Raw genomic sequence first — 15,210 nt, forward strand, 5'->3', positions numbered from 1 at the left:
AAATGGCCTACTGTAAAGTTTTAAAATTGTCTACTGAAGTTTTCAAATGGCCTACGGTAAAGTTTTCAAATGGCCTACTTTAAAGTTTTCAAATGGTATACTGTAAAGTTTTCAAATTGCATACTGTAAAGTTTTCAAATTGCATACTGTAAAGTTTTCAAATGGCCTACGGTAAAGTTTTCTTTGCAAGGGATGATAGAAACGCGTACTGATCAATACCATATTTTGATACATAACAAAACCATTTACATTTCCTCAGCAAAGGTTCTCTATTGCTGTGTACATAATATAATGTAGTGTAAGCTTCCAAGAGGGTATAATTTCCAGGGTTCTCACTTTCAGGTTTCAGCTCTTTGGTTTTAGCCCTTTGTGTTTCTGTTATTTAATAAACATACTGTACATGTCATAAACTAGACTTCCTTGAGTCAACCAATTTGCTGACAACATCAAAGGGAATGGAGTATTTTGAATGACTATTACGACGATAGAAAAAGCACAAATACGCTGAGGGGTTGTTATTAGAAATATCAGATTGATACATTTTATGGCTTACATTCAATTATTTCGATTTTCATATCTTCCACAGTCTTATTCAGACTGGTTTATGACTCAATATAGCATTTCTCACCTTGATTAGTGACACTCACTTAAACTCCATATCTGCTGTTATTGCTGTTTGCAGCTACATTATTACTCAATACTCTCCTTAGTCAGTTGATTGTGACCCCACTCAATGGCACTTTTATTGCTACTTGTAGCTGTATCAGTAGTTGTAGTATTGGTATATATCTCTACCTAGGGAATCCTCTAACCAGGATTTCTGGAAAACTAAGGAATTTATTGAAAGTTCTCAGAATTGTCCAACCCTATCTCTACCACAGAGCGTGCACCCTATCCTGTCCTCTCAATATTGGCTGTTTTCCATCCTCATTGAGATAGATTATTCATGCACGTCCATCTGTACTCACAGATGCCTGTCAAATATAGATGCATAGTTCAGACTGAAGAGAGGTGCCCACACGCTGCTCAAGCTCCTTTGAAGTGATTTACTTAGCCAAACTGTACAAACAGGGAAGATTTGACTTCTACACTTTTTTGGCTGCTTAGACAGTATAGGGACACACCTCTTGATTTTAGTTTCTGTCCTCATGGTGCCGGAAATATCCTTAGGTCAGTCTGAGGACAGCTCTTGGACATGGGGAGGCTTCAGGGACATGTCTTCTAGATTAAAGGGATTCTTCAGGATTTTGGCAATGAAGCCCTTTATCTACTTCCCCAGAGTCAGATGCACTAATGGATACTATTTTTATGTCTCTGCATCCAGTATGCTATGAAGGAAATTAGAGGTAGTTTTGCGAACCAATGCTAAATAGCGTAGCGCAATGAATGGAAGTCTATGGTATCTACTAGCATGCTAGCAGTTACAATAGACTTCCAGTCATTGCGTTGAGTTCATCTGACTCTGGGGAAGCAGATAAAGGGCTTCATTGCCAAAATCCTGAAGTATCCCTTTAAGATGGCAGTGATCGGTGACATGGTGCATTATTAGCATTTCTCTCCATCTTCCTTGTTTGATGTCTCAAAGTTCAGAGACCCTCAAGACTCCTCTCCAATTAGAAGCCATATAATGTTTTTATATAGACTAATATTCTGAATGTAAACGCCAGCAATCAGCTAACAAATGTTGTAGGGCATGCTATTTCCTGTTGAAGGTATGATACCAACGACATACATCTTTTGGTGACAGCTAGCGATCTATAATAATTGCGTCGTTTGTTTGCTCTGCTGTCAGATCCGGTGGCAGTCGGTGCCATTTAAGATGAGGGAGGATGATTCTTTTTCTTATGAGCATGGCCTGATTTCTATTACAGCATATTGGATGACTGTCATTCAAATTCTATTTACCCAGCTCAATGTAACATCAATAGGTTTAGGCTAATTCATGAGACTCAAAGTTTTCCTATACACATTATGAGGTTGCTACAACCTAGCCTATGAATCCAAGTTTACAATGTACACTACTACTGTCCAATGTCTGTGTTCTTTTGTCCGTCTTAATATTTTATTTTTGTTGGCCAGTCTGAGATATGGCTTTTTCTTTGCAACTCTGCCTAGAAGGCCAGCATCCCGGAGCCGGATGCTGTTGACATTGAGACTGGTGTTTTGCGTGTACTATTTAATGAAGCTGCCAGTTGAGGAGGACTTGTGAGGCATCTGTTTCTCAAACTAGACACTAATGTACTTGTCCTCTTGCTCAATTGTGCACCGGGTCCTCCCACTCTTCTTTCTATTCTGGTTAGAGCCAGTTTGCACTGTTCTGTGAAGGGAGTAGTACACAGCATTGTATGAGATCTTCAGTTACTTGGCAATTTCACGCATGGAATAGCCTTAATTTCTCAGAACAAGAATAGACCGACGAGTTTCAGAAGAAAGTGCATTGTTTCTGGCCATTTTGAGCTTGTAATCGAACCTACCAATGCCGATGCTCCAGATACTCAACTAGTCTAAAGAAGGCCAGTTTTATTGCTTCTTTAATGAGCACAACAGTTTTCAGCTGTGCTAACTTAATTGCAAAAGGGTTTACTAATGATCAATTAGTAAACTTGGATTAGCTAACACAACATACCATTGGAACACAGGAGTGATGGTTGCTGATAATGGGCCTCTGTACACCTATGTAGATATTCCATTAAAAATCAGCCATTTCCAGCTACAATAGTCATTTACAACAACATTAACTATGTCTGCACTGTATTTCTGATCAAATTGATGTTATTATAATGGACAAAAAAAAGTGCTTGTCTTTTAAAAACAAGGACATTTCTAAGTGACCCCAAACTTTTGAACTGTAGTGTAGATGCAATGGTCGAGAGAAATTTGAGTGATCAATTTCATTGACAGACATTGAGACATTCAATACCTTGCACACTCTTGCCTGCATCTAGCTAAGTGTAATCATTAGTCCAACAGTTGCAAACAGGAGTTTCTATTGGACAAATTCAGGTATGTTTATTCCAGCTTTGTTCTGTTTGCTTCCGTTGAAGATAGTTTTTTAAACAAAATCGGACGAATGAATACACCCCTGATCATACGTAAACACAGTTCACTTTCATAGCAGTCACATACAAACAGTATAATTCCTTATTGCATTTACGAGCTCTCCTCCTCTCACTTTTTCCCTTCGCTTGTGGACTTCATATCATAACCACTAACCGCTACACACAGCCTACATCGTTATCACCATATTAACTAACATCATAGTCAACATAGCTACTAACATTAGAACTAGGACGTTAGTAAACCTGCTACAATCATGCAGTACAGTGTAGAGTCTGCAAGCAGTTACACCGACGGGCCCCGGTGGCAATAATTTAATAAAACCAAAAGCTTACCTTGACTTGGAAGAGTTTCATTGTTGGATAGCCATAGCCAGCTAGCTAACATAGCATCCCTCTCTGTTTGAGCCGGGTGTTTGAGTACGCTAAACTAGCAAGCTGTATTCGCTAGGAAAGTAAGTGAAAGTGAAAATAAATATTACCACGAAATATAGCTCTCTCTCTCTCTCTCGCGCTCTCTCTCACTCTCTCGCGCTCTCTTGCTTCTCCTTCATTTCTGAAGAAATTCATTTGTTCAAAACTGTTCAACTATTGTCCTTCTCTCTCTTTGAGTCAACTACTCATCACATTTTATGCACTGCAGTGCTAGCTAGCTGTAGCTTATGTTTTCAGTACTAGATTCATTCTCTGATCCTTTGATTGGGTGGAAAACTTGTCAATACATGCTGCAAGAGCTCTGATAGTTTGGAGGACGTCCTTCGGAAGTTGTCATAATTACTGTGGTAGCCTATGGAAGGGGGTGAGAACCACAAGCCTCCTAGGTCTTGAATTGAAGTCAATATACCCAGCCTTGTCTAGCTTAGTTTGTCCTGGATGGTGTGTGTTTTTGCTGTGTGTGTGCGTGCCTCTCTGTGTGTATTAAAGACGCCGTGGTGTAACTGCAGGAGGGGCTGTGTGTTTCTCACAGGGAAATCTGTCCTCTGCCTGAGACGCCAGACTGGAGTCAGATAACCATTGCTTGCTGGTGATCTCAATGTTTTCACTGAACAAACAGGCTTTCAAGGGCACATATACTCTGCCTCTGAACAGGATGAGAATCCAAATGTTTATTAATTGATCATGTTTGCTACCCCATGATCAATTATATGATCAGAAACATAGATGTTATATACAGTGCCTTGCGAAAGTATTCGGCCCCCTTGAACTTTGCGACCTTTTGCCACATTTCAGGATTCAAACATAAAGATATAAAACTGTATTTTTTTGTGAAGAATCAACAACAAGTGGGACACAATCATGAAGTGGAACGACATTTATTGGATATTTCAAACTTTTTTAACAAATCAAAAACTGAAAAATTGGGCGTGCAAAATTATTCAGCCCCCTTAAGTTAATACTTTGTAGCGCCACCTTTTGCTGCGATTACAGCTGTAAGTCGCTTGGGGTATGTCTCTATCAGTTTTGCACATCGAGAGACTGAAATTTTTTCCCATTCCTCCTTGCAAAACAGCTCAAGCTCAGTGAGGTTGGATGGAGAGCATTTGTGAACAGCAGTTTTCAGTTCTTTCCACAGATTCTCGATTGGATTCAGGTCTGGACTTTGACTTGGCCATTCTAACACCTGGATATGTTTATTTTTGAACCATTCCATTGTAGATTTTGCTTTATGTTTTGGATCATTGTCTTGTTGGAAGACAAATCTCCGTCCCAGTCGCAGGTCTTCTGCAGACTCCATCAGGTTTTCTTCCAGAATGGTCCTGTATTTGGCTCCATCCATCTTCCCATCAATTTTAACCATCTTCCCTGTCCCTGCTGAAGAAAAGCAGGCCCAAACCATGATGCTGCCACCACCATGTTTGACAGTGGGGATGGTGTGTTCAGCTGTGTTGCTTTTACGCCGAACATAACGTTTTGCATTGTTGCCAAAAAGTTAAATTTTGGTTTCATCTGACCAGAGCACCTTCTTCCACATGTTTGGTGTGTCTCCCAGGTGGCTTGTGGCAAACTTTAAACAACACTTTTTATGGATATCTTTAAGAAATGGTTTTCTTCTTGCCACTCTTCCATAAAGGCCAGATTTGTGCAATATACGACTGATCGTTGTCCTATGGACAGAGTCTCCCACCTCAGCTGTAGATCTCTGCAGTTCATCCAGAGTGATCATGGGCCTCTTGGCTGCATCTCTGATCAGTCTTCTCCTTGTATGAGCTGAAAGTTTAGAGGGACGGCCAGGTCTTGGTAGATTTGCAGTGGTCTGATACTCCTTCCATTTCAATATTATCGCTTGCACAGTGCTCCTTGGGATGTTTAAAGCTTGGGAAATATTTTTGTATCCAAATCCGGCTTTAAACTTCTTCACAACAGTATCTCGGACCTGCCTGGTGTGTTCCTTGTTATTCATGATGCTCTCTGCGCTTTTAACGGACCTCTGAGACTATCACAGTGCAGGTGCATTTATACGGAGACTTGATTACACACAGGTGGATTGTATTTATCATCATTAGTCATTTAGGTCAACATTGGATCATTCAGAGATCCTCACTGAACTTCTGGAGAGAGTTTGCTGCACTGAAAGTAAAGGGGCTGAATAATTTTGCACGCCCAATTTTTCAGTTTTTGATTTGTTAAAAAAGTTTGAAATATCCAATAAATGTCGTTCCACTTCATGATTGTGTCCCACTTGTTGTTGATTCTTCACAAAAAATACAGTTTTATATCTTTATGTTTGAAGCCTGAAATGTGGCAAAAGGTCGCAAAGTTCAAGGGGGCCGAATACTTTCGCAAGGCACTGTAATTGATATGAGAAACGTCTCCAGCTAGAGCACTCCAATCAAAGGGAGAGTGACTTATGATATCTTTTCATATAGATTTTTTATTTCAGTTGAATGCTACACATTCAGTAATTACTTTTATTTCAGATGCAAAATAAAATGTAACCTACAGCTTGAGATTTACTCAGCAAAGTAGCCTCTTAGTGCCTCACTTTGATATCATAAATAAACCATTGCATGAATTTCTAATTTGACTGAACCTCTCAACCTAATTCACTAATGAGATTGAGCGATTTCTTTCGCTCAGTGACAAGATATATGTTCCCATCTCCACATTACACAGACAGATTAAATATTGAGCTGGACTCCATTAGTTATATTGAGCATACGGAAAACAGTAACCAACCCAGGCTGCAACCAACACAGGGTGAGCTTCTATGCATACTGTAAGAAAGAAGGCCGACAGAGAGACTAAGGAATGGGATGACCTCAGGACATCCTTAATGGTGTGGTCTGGGCAAAGATGTCAGCACTGTGGCTTAGGCTCACCCCGGCTGGCGTGGGTGCAGCGTTCCCGTGATGAGCAGGGGAATAGTCCCTTAATGATTAAACAGTATTTGTATCCATCAGACGACAAGCCAACCATCTGAGAGCAGCCACTGGACCGTGACAGGAGGCTGTATTTGAAGAGATTGTCCTTGGTTGGAATCGGTCACTCTGGATCTTTGTGTCTTATCATTGTGCATTACAGGGGCTCTGCTTGTAGGACACCATGCGTAGCGACACTGCTCTTTCTCTCTGTTATAAAGATCATCTTCTGTGTGTGTTTGCGTTGGTGCGTGAGCACGGGTCAACAGGCCATTTTCTATGCGTCCCTCTCTGCTCCCTCTTGGACATGCTCTTTATTAGGCTATGGATCATGGGATGGACAATTGTCGTGGCATTAAGGACCTTTTAAGCTTAGTATGCCATAAACCCCTTCCGTCTTTTCATTCTAGGAGGATATGAACTGGACAAGTTATACGTGCACATGATATACTGTAGAAAGAGACTTGACTGCTGTCCCTTCTTAAGCCACATACATAATTCCAGGTTTTCCGCTGCAGATGTACTGTAACTGTAAGTTACTCCCCCTCTCCCTCATAACTAGTGCTTCTGCCACTAGCATGGAATATTTGTGATGCTCAGAGGTAAAGAGCTCTTGAGTGTTGTATTTCAGGTCATGAATTACCATTATTGCTTTTACAGACCAGTAGGCTTTTCTTATATGACCTGGTTTTAAATGTTGGAATTACACTGTTTTAAAGCAAAACGCTTTCTTTTGTTACATTGAGTTGTTGTCTCAAATACAAATGAGAGCTTTCGTGCTGTGTGCAGACAATATACTGTTTGGACTGTTTTGATGGCTTAGGACTGTGAGTAAGATAGCGTCTGTCACATAGTGGAGTAACAGCTTGTGTTTCCATGTCTAAGTTACACTCCATTGGAAAGACTTACCAATCAAGGCTATACCAACAGAGAGCCTGGTTAGTGTTACAGCGTCTCTCAGCCTAGGAGTCTGACAGATGTCAGTGCTCTCAAGGAGCTAGATGTTGTTACAGTATGTATTCAATATAGGCATCATGCACATAGTTGTGTGCTTTATAATTATATTTGTGGGGGAACCTTCCAATGTGGTGTTTTGATGAATGAATTGGGTAGAATGTTGCGTGGGAGGGTTTTGTATACGTAGCTGCAATGTAGTTTGAGCTAGAATGTGGGTCGTTCGTCTTGAAATCTGTATTACTCGGTCTCTGTGTTGCTTTCTTTATGATGCTCTATGCTGCAATGATGCTTAAGGTTGGAACTTCCTGTAGCTTTCGATGGGAAGCGTTTTGCTTGCAGGCTAGCTTTAATGGGAGTGTGACATTTGCCAGGATGTAGTGTCAGTGTGCCTGTGGGATTGGAAGGATGTAGTAGGTGCATTGCTAGCCTGGTATCAACTGATAACCGTCAGTTTGGTATACTTTTGCAGAAAGATATGCATCACGAGAGGTGACGCATAAATCAATACATTGCATTCAAGGCAAAAAAAGTCTGTGAGTGTATATGTTTGTCTGTCTGTGAGTCTTTCACGAACTTACCCATTGTGGCTTTATCACCAACTTTCTTTTAACTTGAATGGAATGTATTGACTGATGCGTCAATGCCCTTGACGCACATCTAGAGGTGGAGGTGGGAGAGAGGAGGGAGGGAGAGGAATATAAAGAGAGATGAGAGGAGGGGGAGAGAGGGAAAGAAGGAGGGAGAGAAAGAGAAAGAGAAGGGGGCGCATGAGGGAGGGGGAGAGAGGGGTGAATAAGGGAGTGGGAAGAGAGGAGGGAGAAAGAGAGATAGAGAGAGAGAGAGACAGAGACATGTCTGTCTGTGAGTTTATCTGCCTGCCTGCTTGTCTGAGTTTTTCACCATTTCACCCAATGCAGCTTTATCAGCAACTTTTGAATGCAATGTATTGACTTAAGGGTAATGTTTCGTGATGCATATCTGTTTGTATCACAAGACGTTGGTGGCACTATAGCGCAATTTCCAGGTGTACATTTGTTATTTTCAGGGTGTCGTAGAGCTAAAGATGTGAAATTAAAGCTTTCTTTGGTAGTGGGAAATATATACAGTGGGGCAAAAAAGTATTTAGTCAGCCACCAATTGTGCAAGTTTTCCCACTTAAAAAGATGAGAGAGGCCTGTAATTTTCATCATAGGTACACTTCAACTATGACAGACAAAATGAGAGAGAAAAAATCCATCTGGCTAGGCCACTCCAGGACCTTGAAATGCTTCTTACGAAGCCACTCCTTCATTGCCCAGGCGGTGTGTTTGGGATCATTGTCATGCTGAAAGACCCAGCCACGTTTCATCTTCAATGCCCTTGCTGATGGAAGGAGGTTTTCACTCAAAATCTCACGATACATGGCCCCATTCATTCTTTCCTTTACACGGATCAGTCGTCCTGGTCCCTTTGCAGAAAAACAGCCACAAAGCATGATGTTTCCACCCCAATGCTTCGCAGTAGGCATGGTGTTCTTTGGATGCAACTCAGCATTCTTTGTCCTCCAAACACGACGAGTTGAGTTTTTACCAAAATGTTATATTTTGGTTTCATCTGACCATATGACATTCTCCCAATCTTCTTCTGGATCATCCAAATGCTCTCTAGCAAACTTCAGACGGGCCTGGACATGTACTGGCTTAAGCAGGGGGACACGTCTGGCACTGCAGGATTTGAGTCCCTGGCTGCGTAGTGTGTTACTGATGGTAGGCTTTGTTACTTTGGTCCCAGCTCTCTGCAGGTCATTCACTAGGTCCCTCTGTGTTGTTCTGGGATTTTTGCTCACCGTTCTTGTGATCATTTTGACCCCACTGGGTGAGATCTTGCGTGGAGCCCCAGATCGAGGGAGATTATCAGTGGTCTTGTATGTCTTCCATTTCCTAAAAATTGCTCCCACAGTTGATTTCTTCAAACCAAGCTGCTTACCTATTGCAGATTCAGTCTTCCCAGCCTGGTGCAGGTCTACAATTTTGTTTCTGGTGTCCTTTGACAGCTCTTTGGTCTTGGCCATAGTGGAGTTTGGAGTGTGACTTTGAGGTTGTGGACAGGTGTCTTTTATACTGATAACAAGTTCAAACAGGTGCCATTAATACAGGTAATGAGTGGAGGACAGAGGAGCCTCTTAAAGAAGAAGTTACAGGTCTGTGAGAGCCAGAAATCTTGCTTGTTTGTAGGTGACCAAATACTTATTTTCCACCATAATTTGCAAATAAATTCATTAAAAATCCTACAAATGTGATTTTCTGGATTTTTTTCCCTCATTTTGTCTGTCATAATTGAAGTGTACCTATGATGAAAATTACAGGCCTCTCATCTCTTTAAGTGGGAGAACTTGCACAATTGGTGGCTGACTAAATACTTTTTTGCCCCACTGTATCTATTTCAATGATTCAAGATTTAGTCATGTATTATCGCTAAATATATGATCTAGGTCATTGATGCCATTACGCTTTGAGGAATGGGACAGCATTTTTTTCTCTAATGAGGATCCTAGAGTTGTACTAAATGGGGGTTAGTTGGCAGGATGTCAAGTCATAATGTGTGACTTATTTATCTCCCAAGTTTTTGTGCTCATAGAGAAATCTGAATTATTAAACGTTCTGGTGTTTTGACTGATCTGCTAACATATTTGGCTGATATGTGATAGATTTCAGACTTCTCATTTTGTTTGAGATTAATTGATCTTGAATATTTCATTTTCTTTAATTCTTATTCAGAGGTTTAGACAGTGGGGTAGACAGTAGGAGCCATGGGAAGCACATACTTTACAGGAACAATTACAAAAACTCAAACAGAACTGTTGTTTGAAAAAGTCAGACGAAAGACCAAAAACAGATTTGCATAATCATGTTCCCCACACACTGGAGGGACAGATATCTCTAGTTGCAGCGCCAATAATTTAAGCATCATAGGATGGCTTCAGTTAAGATTTGTTAAATTTCCCTTTATATTGAATGGCTGAGGTCATGGTGAATATTGCTCTGAAATTTGATGACGGCAACATTTTGTGAAGTATCTCCCACCAGTTGTGACAGCCCATATACAACCCATAGACCTTGAGGTGATTGAGTGCAGGAGGGAGCGGCTGAGGTGGACTATCGGTATTGCGTGTCAGAGAGGGGAATGATTTGACAACTGTAGAGAGGAAGCTAACGTTGCTCGATTTCATTTAGTCTGCAATCCATCTGCAGAGGAGTATGCCGGGTGCAAGGGAGGAAGCCATCTCTAGAGACAGAGGGTAGTAGTTTATCTGTAGATCATAAACACAGTCAGATAGATCACTTTGATTGAATTACACTGAGGGGTGTATTTGGTCTGTCGGTAGGGGGCGAGGCCAATGAGGGCATCAGTTCAGGGTGGATGGAAGCATTGAGCAATAAACTGCGGGACTGGTGGATAGCTTTAGACTAGAGTGAGAAAGATGAAAGGTGTTTATGAGGAGAAAAAGTGGAAAGGAGTGGAGGCCAATGAGGAAAGGAGATGGAGAGGAGGTGTACAGCACAGCTGAGTGTGGATAGAGGAGGATAGGATAGAGGAGAGTCATTAAAGGTAGTGAAATATGTCCACATCAAAGCCCACAGTGGAGTGGCCTACCTTCTGCTCTGTGGCCAGGCGATAAGAGACCTATGCTAATGTGGGAGGTGGCAGATGTTCTCATCAGTTTAATGCTTTGAAGTCGGAAATGTTAGCCACATGCAGGAGGTCCCATAGACTTCCGTGACAGAACCGTGTGAAGAGTGTAGCGAACGCTAACAGTTAATAATTGGAATCACTGAACGGCGATCAGTCAGAAACCTGAGTTCATTCATTTCCATTGATTGAGTGTGCTCGTAATGGTTATTATTATTTTTTAAATCAATTTTTAAATCAATTTAAGGATTCAAATGCAAGGCTGCATTTAACCAGAGCTAGTTCAGTAACCTCCGTCTGCTTCCCTCTCCCTCTCCATCCATGTTGTTATTCAGTTATTCATGGTAGACAATGCAGCAGATGACTGGAGGATAGCCATGACCTACGAGCGCATCTTCTTCATCTGCCTGGAGATCCTGGTGTGCGCCATCCACCCCATCCCAGGGAACTACACCTTCACCTGGACAGCGCGCCTGGCCTTCTCCTACACCCCGTCCAAGACGGACGCGGACGTGGACATCATCCTGTCTATCCCCATGTTCTTGCGGCTGTATCTCATCGCCCGCGTCATGCTGCTCCACAGCAAGCTCTTCACAGACGCCTCATCCCGCAGTATCGGGGCACTCAACAAAATCAACTTCAACACACGCTTCGTCATGAAGACCCTGATGACCATCTGCCCTGGCACCGTGTTGCTGGTCTTTACCATCTCGTTGTGGATCATCGCTGCGTGGACCGTGAGGGCCTGCGAGAGGTCTGGACCTGCTGCCCTATCGCTGTCACGCTATGCTGCACAAAGCACTGCATGAAACACAAATAAGGCTCCATGGTTTGGTCAGGGGGAACAGGCTCGTTGTGCATCCTACTGGAGGCTTACATCCAGATATAGTGCTCCCTCCTCACATTCCCAGCCATACCACCATTTTTGTATGCAGATCTTCTGCTTGGGAATGTCAAGGGATAGACAATTATGGCCCATAGTTTACGTCTTGTTAGGCGATAGGAGAATCTGTTTACACTTTATTTATATTGCACATGAATGAGGCATGGATGTACTGTACGTATGATGTATAAGACGTGTAAGTATTTGGCAAGCTGACTCCAGGTTGACTCTATACCTTCCATTCCAGATACCATGACAACATGGACATAACCAGCAACTTCCTAGGAGCCATGTGGTTGATCTCAATCACTTTTCTAACCATTGGATATGGGGACATGGTCCCCAACACTTACTGTGGAAAAGGAGTCTGTCTCCTCACTGGTATTATGGTGAGCCCTACACTCGTACAAAAAAAGGTGCTATCTAAAACTTCAAATAAATCTTCAGCTGACCCAATAGGAGAAGCCTTTGAAGGACCCTTTTTGGTTCCAGGAAGAACCCTTTTGGGTTTCATGTAGAACCCTTTCCACGGAGGGTTCTACAGATGTCAGATCTTAATTTGACCCCTTTTGTCACAGGAAAAAATAAACCTGCACTAATAAACCTGCACTAATTTTCAGGTACTCGCAAGGCTCAACTGAATTTCCTGATGCAGCAGGAAAATTCTCTGCGCCAAAAGTGTGATTAAGTTAAGATCCGACATCTGTACATGGAACCCAAAAGGGTTCTCCTATGGGGACGTTTATTGCAGAAATTATATTACATTCTCATGCCACTGCGGCTCTCTTTTTCAGTGCTGCTTATGAGGTATTTAAAAAAAAATCTAGCCCTTGGGTATCTGACTTTTTTTTTTAAACTGACAATATATATATTTTTTAAATCTCCGGTGAGGTGGCAGTGCAGATTCATGTATATTCAGAGGATATTAATTTGAGAATATAGATATATTTTTTTAAGCATAATTTCCTAATATTATGCTTCTAAAAGTAGGTTACATCTTTTTAAATGGACACAATAAAGTCAACCTCTATAACGGTGTCTGTCTGTTGTTCCTCCCAGGGAGCCGGCTGCACAGCCTTGGTAGTGGCTGTGGTTGCAAAGAAACTGGAGTTAACCAAAGCTGAAAAACACGTTCATAATTTTATGATGGACACCCAGCTGACAAAAAGAGTAAGTAAATATGTTACTTGCATGTCGTTTTACATTTTTAAATTGTAAAGAATAATCTCAGCTGCCCTGTTTCCCTATTGTGCAGCATTTCAGGAAGACCAAGCATGGTTGAACATGGCTACAGTATGCTTTCCATTACATTAGGAGTATTTTATTTACCATGAACGGTGTTTCTAACCCTACTCTTTGTGTGTCAGGTGAAAAACACTGCTGCAAATGTACTCAGGGAGACGTGGCTCATCTACAAGAACACCAAACTGGTGAGGAAAATGGACCATGCCAGAGTCAGGAAGCACCAGAGGAAATTCCTCCAAGCCATTCATCAGTAGGTACCCTGCCTAAAACTCTGCTCCTGGCAGTGTGGTAAATACATATTTCACCTTGGTATCTGCAGTCTCACACTTTCTCATACCATACAGTATCAAAGATGAGAATACGAACCTGAGAGCTGAATTGTTTGACACCTGTAGCCCAAATCTATATTTACAATGTGGAATATTTACAGTTTTTTATTTGTTCTTGCTCATTTCACTCCATTGTTTTGTAATATAAGTTGGAAGGGTGTCAGGAAGTATTTAGTTCCAAAGCATGTCAGTTGTGCCCTCTTAACAGCTCAGAGGTCAATACTGTGGGATATCTCAATGGCAGTTACACAAATTATGCAGATGATATGCAAATCGAAAGTATTTACTTCTGTTTTGAGAAATAATGAATTATAGAAACAGTTATGCTATATGAGTATGCACAAACATTTCCAGAAACCCTCATAGGCCAATGATCTAACTTTAAAGTTGACTTGGTAGTAAGATCGTTCTGATGCTAACTGATAAACTCTATATCATCATGTAGTGGTGTTATATTGGTGTTACTGTGCTACTGCAAAGTGGTAGGCTATAATTGCAAAGTAGTCATTCAATCTTTTTTATTGAAAGTAATTTACTTACTAGATCAGGAGAATGTAAAATGACTGGGAAATCTTTCTCAATTGCTGATAACTTATCTGCACTTAATTACTAGTTGTCTAATCTGGTATCTTCAAAGCAACTGTAAACCATGACAGATGTGCTGGGAAGGGGCCCAGACCCTTTTTTACCATAACCTAAACTATTCATGATAAACTCTTGAGGACCATTTTCACTCCCCTGCCTTCTCAGCGGTGACAGTAAAACCTCTCATCTTTCTCTCGCTCCCTCTTCCCTCCCCCTCTATCTCATCCTGCATCACCATGATGTAAGGAACTGCCTGTTCTATTGCTTGTCAAGATGACTGTGAGTGTCTTTGTTGTGTACCTAAATATCATGCTGAACTCTGGGCCTAACCTCTGAGTTGTTCCTTTAGCGTGTATCCTTATGATTAGCCAGTTTACCTGTCAGGTAGTTTCTTAGACAGTCTACAGGGAGAATGCAAGTGCTCTCTATCTCTAAAACCCTATTGATTTTCATGTCCTCTCCTCCTGGTGTACCGAAGCTGTCTTTAAGCCTAAGCCTACTTCTAACACTGTATTTCCCCCTTTTAACTAAGCAGCTGACTATCATATCAAACGCAATGATATATTTTTCTTCTTTGAGATCAGATTTGTTTTACATTACTATGATGACTAGGGTCTGATTGTAATCATATGTTATAGTGAAAATGTTCTCTTGTTTGATATAGTTTCTGTGTTGTGGTGCGTTTTCTGTGTGTTAACGGGTCTGTGTGGTCTCCTGTGTGGAGCTTTTAATTTGCTCATGATTCGTTTCTTCGTGCATCATTTACCATGATGACATTAAGAGTTTAGATTTTTGAAAGGGATTACAGGTAGAGAGTATTGGCTGCTTCTGCTGCAACCCCCATCCAAAATGCGACTGTTTTATAGGCTTCTGTCATAGTTGCGCAGGCAGAGGTACTATGTCTTTTATAGCTGAATTCAGGCTATTTGTGGTAATGACAGCATATCATGTCATCCTCCTCTTCTCTAGGATGAGCTAATAATGGGAAACCCTCAGAGCTTTGGCAGAATCTCCACAGGACCAGATTCAGTTGTAAAACGCCACATCCACCACTTTGTTCAAGGGCATGCCCATCTCCCCTTTTATACAGGCTCAGTAAGCTGTATGAAGAGGGAGTGGGTCTTAGC

The 15,210-nt window shown here is 41.5% G+C and overlaps 1 protein-coding gene across 1 annotated transcript in view; it reads left to right on the plus strand.

The window, feature by feature from the left end:
* Positions 1-15,210, plus strand: part of LOC139408706 (small conductance calcium-activated potassium channel protein 2-like) — a 31,070-nt gene that overhangs the window by 3,965 nt on the left and 11,895 nt on the right. Inside the window, exons 3-6 of the mRNA XM_071152942.1 lie at positions 11,377-11,795; positions 12,172-12,313; positions 12,984-13,094; positions 13,292-13,419. Of these exons, the coding sequence (XP_071009043.1) occupies positions 11,377-11,795; positions 12,172-12,313; positions 12,984-13,094; positions 13,292-13,419 (800 nt within the window). The remainder of the gene's footprint in view (positions 1-11,376; positions 11,796-12,171; positions 12,314-12,983; positions 13,095-13,291; positions 13,420-15,210) is intronic.

Source organism: Oncorhynchus clarkii, chromosome 5 (genome assembly GCF_045791955.1).
Source record: "Oncorhynchus clarkii lewisi isolate Uvic-CL-2024 chromosome 5, UVic_Ocla_1.0, whole genome shotgun sequence".
Classification (NCBI taxonomy): Eukaryota; Metazoa; Chordata; class Actinopteri; order Salmoniformes; family Salmonidae; genus Oncorhynchus; species Oncorhynchus clarkii.